Source organism: Corvus brachyrhynchos, unplaced genomic scaffold (assembly GCF_000691975.1).
Source record: "Corvus brachyrhynchos isolate BGI_N302 unplaced genomic scaffold, ASM69197v1 scaffold211, whole genome shotgun sequence".
In the NCBI taxonomy this organism is placed as follows: Eukaryota; Metazoa; Chordata; class Aves; order Passeriformes; family Corvidae; genus Corvus; species Corvus brachyrhynchos.
In genome coordinates, this window is record NW_008236211.1 from 404,733 (window position 1) to 411,932 (window position 7,200).

Here is a 7,200-nt window from a genome sequence, read left to right on the forward strand (position 1 = left end):
ATTTCCGGGGGTAGGGCAGGGTGGGGGCCCTGCCAGCCGTGCCTGCAGCTCTCTGGGTCCCTGTCCCTGGCTCCCAGGGCTGGCACAGCTGGATCTGGGTGGTCTCTGTTCCTCCTGCTGGTCCCTGCAGCCTCTCCTGCAGCTGGGAAGGCTCCAGCTCCCAGGCACCGAATCCCAGAGTGGGTTGGGAGGGACCTCAGAGCCCATCCAGTGCCACCCCTGCCATGGGCAGGGACACCTCCCACTGTCCCAGGCTGCTCCCAGCCCCAATGTCCAGCCTGGCCTTGGGCACTGCCCGGGATCCAGGGGCAGCCCCAGCTGCTCTGGGCCCCCTGTGCCCCGGCCTGCCCACCCTCCCAGGGAACAATTCCTTCCCAATGTCCCATCCAGCCCTGCCCTCTGGCACTGGGAAGCCATTCCCCGTGTCCTGTCCCTCCAGGCCTTGTCCCCAGTCCCTCTCCAGCTCTCCTGGAGCCCCTTTAGGCCCTGCAAGGGGCTCGGAGCTCTCACTGGATCCTTCTCTTCTCCAGGTGAGCACCCCCAGCTCTCCCAGCCTGGCTCCATGGCAGAGGGGCTCCAGCCCTGGAGCAGCTCCGGGGCCTCCTCTGGGCTCTCTCCAGCAGCTCCACGTCCTGCTGATGTCCTTTAGATTTGAAATTCAAGAAATCCAATCTGAAATAGTTTCAGAGGAGCTGCCCACTCCAACAGCTCGGTGTTCTCATTGTGGCAGAGCCTGTCAGGGTTTCCTGGTGCAGGAAGTGGAGTAAGAGAGTAGAAAATAGAGGAAGACTTGAAATTCTCTGTCAAAGGCAAGGAGGTGATTTATTATTTCTTAATCCAATCTCCTGCCCAGGCCTGGCCATGGCATTTCCTGTGTAGATGCTGCCTGGGAGTTTCCCCCTCGTATTTTTGGGCAAAAGAGCTCCAAACACCTACACTGGTGTTCCTACAGTTATTTCCCAATTTCAAGTTCATGGAGTGGCTCCTCACAGATATTTGACCTCAGCCACAAGTACAGCAGAGATCAGAAGATTACAACCTGTGCAAAGTGGAAAATGCCAACAGAAAATCAGGTGTTTTATAGAAGAGCTTTAAAGATTCCAGTTAAGAGCTCATCAGCCCTGGGAGCCGTTCCGGGCACTGCTGCGCTTCCCTCATTTCAGTTCCTGCTCTCTGGGTTTCCTTGTGTCTTTGCTTGTTCACTGTGGCTGGGTTTGATTGGAAATAAATCCAATTTATGTGGAGGTTGCCATCAAAGCACCACATAATTGGCTGCTAAAGAGGAGGTTTGGGATTACAGTTCTGTCAGTGAAAAGAATGTTTTCCCAGCTTTTAGTCATTCCTCTGCCTCTTCCCTGAACCATCCCTGCTTTTCAGCCTCCCTCAGGAATTGTGGCTCCTGGAATGGACTGGGATTCCATTTGTGCCTGGCAGAGCCAAGCACACAGAACCCCCTCGCTCCCCAAAACCTCCTGGTTGGCTCGGGGTTGTTCTCCTGGGTTCCAGCATCGCCCCAGGGATGTTCTCCAGCTCCAGCCACGGCCCCGTGTGCCCTGAGCAGTCATTTTATCTGAGAATCATGGAATCATGGAGTATCCTGGGTGGGAAGGGCTCCACAAGGATCCTCAGTCCCATGGACGCCCCAACAACCCCACCCTGGGCATCCCTGGCAGCGCTGTCCCAACGCTCCTGGAGCTCTGGCAGCCTCGGGGCCGGGACCATTCCCTGGGGAGCCTGGGCAGTGCCCAGCACCCTCTGGGGGAAGAACCTTCCCTGATCTCCATCCCAAACCCCTCTGACACAGCTCCGGCCATCCCCAGGGTCCCATCCCTGTCCCAGAGGGCAGAGCTGCAGCCCCTGGTAAGGTCTGTTTTCCCAAGGTGAGTCCAGTTTGTGCCCCTTGGGAAGGGGTTATTGCACCCCCACTTCTCCCCTTTCTGGTGTGAATTTTATTGTTCATTATCAGCTCTCACATTTTTCAGTAGCATCTCCCTCTCCTCGGCTGCCTCGGTGCCGCCCAGGGAACAGGGAATGGATCCTTCTCCGGCGCCCTCGGGAGCGCAGGAGCAGGGAGAGGCAGCAGGAGATGCTTCCTTAGATTGCAGTAGTAAATAAGGAGCCGTAGGTGCAGGTTTGTTATCTAATGTACCCTGCACAAAGGGAGCCGTGCCTTCATTTCCCCCTCCCTCCTGATAGCTCCTGAGTGCTTGGAGGGTAAAGCACGGGACGAGAACGTCCCTCCAAGAGCGCCGGGGGTTTGTGCAGGGGGGCAGCGCTGGCCAGGGCTCGGTGCTGGCACGAGCTGAGGGGCCCCAGAGCTCCTGGGGACCCGACCACATCGACTTCCACAAGAGTTCCAGGGAACTGCTGAGCTCTCCAGCAAGGGCAGCGTTCAGGTGGTGGATTTAGATGGGATTTTGGGAAGGAATTGTTCCCTGGGAGGGTGGGCAGGCCCTGGCACAGGGTGCCCAGAGCAGCTGGGGCTGCCCCTGGATCCCTGGCAGTGCCCCAAGCCAGGCTGGACATTGGGGCTGGGAGCAGCCTGGGACGGTGGGAGGTGTCCCTGCCCATGGCAGGGGTGGCACTGGGTGGTCCTGGAAGTCTCATTTCAGAGGCTGAGGGACATCTCTGGGTATCACTGGAGGGCAAGTACTGATTCCAAGACTTGCCATGAGCTGCCGTGGCTCTTGGCAGAGCTGCCCCTGTGTCCCCCTGCGTCCCCCTGCTCCCAGCACATCCACCAGCACACAGGGAACCCCCAGGGTTTGGGAATGGCAATAACTGGCTCTTCATTCCATGGCTGGGGTTTATGGGACGGTGAGGAGCACAAGGCTCCATCCATTTGTTTAGTCCAACCACCTTTGTCTTGTTAAAATAAACCTCAGCAGGGGTTGGAGGGCTGCTCACTGCAAGAAATCTTTCATTTTCCTCAGACATTTCATTTCTTCAGACATTTCTTGTTTGAAGTGTCATTTCTTCAGACACTTCAAACAATTGCCCTGATTTGAGCGGTTCCTCTGGTAGTTTGAACCACTCAGCAACACCAGGGCTGGGCTGGGTGCTCAGAAATGTTCATTTTCTCCATTTTAGTGGGACACAGAACTGGGAGGAGCTCTAGAGCAAAGCAACCTCCTCAGGTGTCACGCGAGACGATTCCTGTCAGGCTCCTGGCCTGGCACTGCCACAGGACACAGGGATGGGCTTTTTCCAAGTGCTGGGTTGTTTCCTTTGGTTTTTCGGGTCTCTGACAGGGTCTGGGTTTGTGCTGGGTTGTCCTTGTTGGTTTTTGGGTCTCTGACTGTTCCCTGTGTCGTTGCAGCCCCCCCCGGCCCGTGAGTAACATGAACGAGGCCATGGTGACCCACGTGTCCTCCGGAGCGCCCACGCCAACCAAAAGGTACAGGAGCCTCAGGCTCGGGGTTCTTCCTGGGGAAGGGATGGGATACTCGCTGTGTGGGCTCTCCTGATCATCCCAAATCCCACTGGCCCTGCAGAACAGGGTGCAGTTCCCCCAAGGGAGCCAGGAATTCTGTTCTCTCCAAAGAGTGATTTTCATTTACTGAGTCCATGTGGTTCCGTGGCCGGGACTGAGGAAATACCTGGAGAGGTTTTGGCTTTCCTTTGTAGCTGGAATTCACTTCCCGAGCTGGGAGAGGCTGGTTTCATGTCACGGGCTGCTCCTCTTGCCAGGGGGGATCCTGTCCTGCAGTGTCACCACTCACGGTGGTCCCAGGCCCTCCACCTCACCCAGCTCGGCCGCTGGGAGCTGCCCTGGCTGGGAGAGGTGTCTGGGGTGGGGCTGGGTTTGGGATTGCACTGACACGGTGACCACACGGTGTGGGTTAGGTCTGAAAATGAGCAGGAAACCCCCTGAATGGGGACTTCCACTGTCCTTGTTAGGGGGGCTGAGGGGGAGCAGCTCTGTGTGGGCAGAGCTGGGAATGAATGAATAAATAAATATTCCTGCCGGGAATGAGGAGCTGAACTGGCACTGTTTCAGTGGCCAGGGGTGCTCCAGAGGCAAGGCAGAGCCCCCATTTCCAGCAGCTCCAGGCAGAACTGAGATCCCTGGGTTTTCCCTCTGCTTCCCTCGGCAGAACGAGTCGTGTCCGTGGGTACAGACTGCCTGTCCTACAATTCTCCCCAAATCTCTCTGTAAATCCTTCCATGGGATTTCTGCCAACACTGCTCCGTGTGCAGTGGCTGTGGGAGCAGCCAGGGTTGGGGGTCCCTGGCACTGGGGGCTCTCAGGACGCCCTTGGACAAGGAGTCAGAGAACCTTTCCTAGGCTGCCTTTCCCATGAAAGGACAGACAGTCCTGGGAGGGCCCTGCCAGGCCAGGCTGTTCTGTGATCCAGGAGGAATTTCCCCATGGAAAGGGAGCTCAGGCCTTGGCAGGGGCTGCCCAGGGAGGTTTGGAGTGCCCATCCCTGGAGGTGTCCCAGGAAGGGCTGGAGGTGGCACTCAGTGCTCTGGGCTGGGGACAAGGTGGGCATCGGGCACAGCTTGGGCTCGATGGGCTGGGAGGGCTTTTCCAACCTCAGGGATCCTGGGATTCTGAGTGCTGAGGGTGTCCTGGATCCCTGTCTGTGGCATTTCCAGGTTCAGTGACTCCCTCTCACCCTCTGTGGCCCCGAACCAGGTGGGAGCAGCCCTGGGGAGTTAGAGGGAATTGCAATCCTTGGCTCCTGCCTCAGCTCACAGGAGGCTCCGTGTGCCTCCCAGCGTGTTCCCACCCGTTTCTTGGGATCATCTTTCCCAGTGTTTTCAACAGCACTGGCTGGAGCCTGGGTACATGGCTGGGTCATCCATCACCTGGATTGTTGGGAGGAGCAGCACATGGCTCTGTCTCCTTGGATCCTCCTTCCCTTCCCGCCTGGAGAACGTGCAGGTGGCAGCACTCAATGACAGAGTGAGGTGAGGGAGGGGAAAGGGGCTTTTCCCCTCAGAAAATGCCGTGTATTCCTGTTTGTCAGCTCTCACATGCCTGATTACAGGGCTTTCCCCAAGATTTATTGCAGCTTCTCCTGCCCCAGGTCAGTCCCTGCTGCAGGGGCTCATCACTGACTGAAATGAAGGGGTTCATTTCCCGTGCTGGAGGCTCTGGCACATCCTGGCAGCTGGAATTGCAGCTGGAGGGGCTGCTCCGGAGAGCAGGGGGGGCTTGGGAGCTGCACTTCAGTGTCTGGAGCTGCTCAAAGTGGCCACTTCTCCCCTGGCTTCTGCTCGAAAGCCAGATTTGTTCCTACAGTTATCATATATTTTACATACCGTAAGAAATGATGGATGAAGATGTGAGAAGTTGTGGTTTTGCCTGTGTGGGGACACAGAATTCACCGTGAGGGCTGGAAGGGTTGGGCTCAACCCATCCCTGAGTGGCCTCAGTGCTGAAAACTCTGAAAGGGCAAAAGCACAGCAGAGGTTCCCAGAAATCTCTTGGATTTCTGTGATTTACAGTGGGAGCCAAAGGCCGAGTCCTGCCTGAATCCATTCCATTCTGAAGAGCATTTTGATTGTTTGTACCTCCACCAGATGTTCCTCCTTCATGCTGTGAGACTCCAGTTCCCACCAGGACAATCATCCAAGGGGATTTCCTTTCTTTCCCTGAAATACGGCGCAAATCTGGATCAGTTTGTCCGAGGGCGCTTTCGGAAGGTTGGGAAATGGACACCTCCAAGGGAGTTGCTTGGGAAAGGGAACTGCTCTTGCAGTGGGCCAAGTGCAGCAGGCACTGCTGGGAGGTGCAGGGGGTTCCCTGGAGATGTGGGGCTGGAGAGGGCCTGGGCAGGTGGAGGTAGCACAGAACTGATCCCTGCACAGCTCGGAGAGCCCTGGGCATGGGCTGGAGTGGGCAGAGCTCAGCCCAGGCTGGGCCTGGGGAGAAAGGCTGAGACCAGCAGGGAGGGGGATTCTGCCCCTCAGCTCTGGAGCCAGGCTGGGAGAGCTGGGGGTGCTCACCTGGAGAAGAGAAGGATCCAGGGAGAGCTCAGAGCCCCTTGCAGGGCCTGAAGGGGCTCCAGGAGAGCTGGAGAGGGACTGGGGACAAGGCATGGAGGGACAGGACACAGGGAATGGCTTCCCAGTGCCAGAGGGCAGGGCTGGATGGGAGATTGGGAAGGAATTGTTCCCTGGGAGGGCGGGCAGGCCCTGGCACAGGGTGCCCAGAGCAGCTGGGGCTGCCCCTGGATCCCTGGCAGTGCCCAAGGCCAGGCTGGACATTGGGGCTGGGAGCAGCCTGGGACAGTGGGAGGTGTCCCTGCCCATGGCAGGGGTGGCACTGGGTGGGCTCTGAGGTCCCTTCCCACCCAGAGCAGTCTGGGATTCCCATTTCTGGGTGGTTTCACCCGTTCCTTGCCCCAGGAGCCCCAGGACAGGGCAGTCCCAGCTGCTCCTGGGACACGCTGAACGCAGCCATTCACCAGCAGGGCAGCATAGAAACCCCTTTGTGTGATTCGCTGCTGTTAAAAACATGGAAATAACTTCCCTTTGACAACTGCTTTTTTGGAGGAACAAGCCTGAGCTGAAAGAACAGGATTTTAATGCCTGAATTCACTTTTTCTTGTGACCTAAAAAGCAGACAACAAGAAAAGCAAAGGAGCCCTTCTCAGTGTTCCTGTTGAGAGTCTCGTAGGAGCCTCCATCATTTCCAGCCTCCCCACTCTCAGCTTCCAGGGGGAGAACATCCAGAGGGGCTCCGAGCTGCGGCGGCTGCGCTCCGCACGGGGCAGGAGCTCCGTGCCCACCCCAGAGTGCTGCAGGCAGAATGGGCTCAGGGAAGGGTTTCCCTGCAGGAGCCGAGTTGGGAGCAGCAGTGCAGCCCCAGCCACCCCAGTTGGGGGGAGACATCCCAGTCCTCGCATCGTCCACCCTGCACAGGGGAGGCTTCCACTCCCAAAGGCCGATGGATTCTCTGGCACATTCGCCGGGAGAGGCTCGGAGCAGGGGGCAGGTGGAGCAGGGGGGAGCTCTGAGTGTTGGCAGAGGGGACATTGCAGTGCAGCCCTGCTGGGGTTTGGTGGCTGTGATCCCAGAATCCGGGATCACTGGGGCTGGAAAAGCCCTCCCAGCCCATCGAGCCCAAGCTGTGCCCAGTCCCCACCTTGTCCCCAGCCCAGAGCTCTGAGTGCCACCTCCAGCCCTTCCTTGGACACCTCCAGGGATGGGCACTCCAAACCTCCCTGGGCAGCCCCTCCCAAGACA

At 58.0% G+C, this 7,200-nt stretch overlaps 1 protein-coding gene across 6 annotated transcripts in view; it reads left to right on the forward strand.

Annotated features, from left to right (window-relative positions):
* The window catches only part of DTNB (dystrobrevin beta), a 121,634-nt gene that overhangs the window by 48,324 nt on the left and 66,110 nt on the right, over window positions 1-7,200 (forward strand). For all 6 annotated transcript variants that reach the window (XM_017743531.1, XM_017743550.1, XM_017743545.1 and 3 more), the window contains exon 9: window positions 3,320-3,397. In XM_017743531.1, coding sequence (XP_017599020.1) covers window positions 3,320-3,397 — 78 coding nt within the window. The remainder of the gene's footprint in view (window positions 1-3,319; window positions 3,398-7,200) is intronic.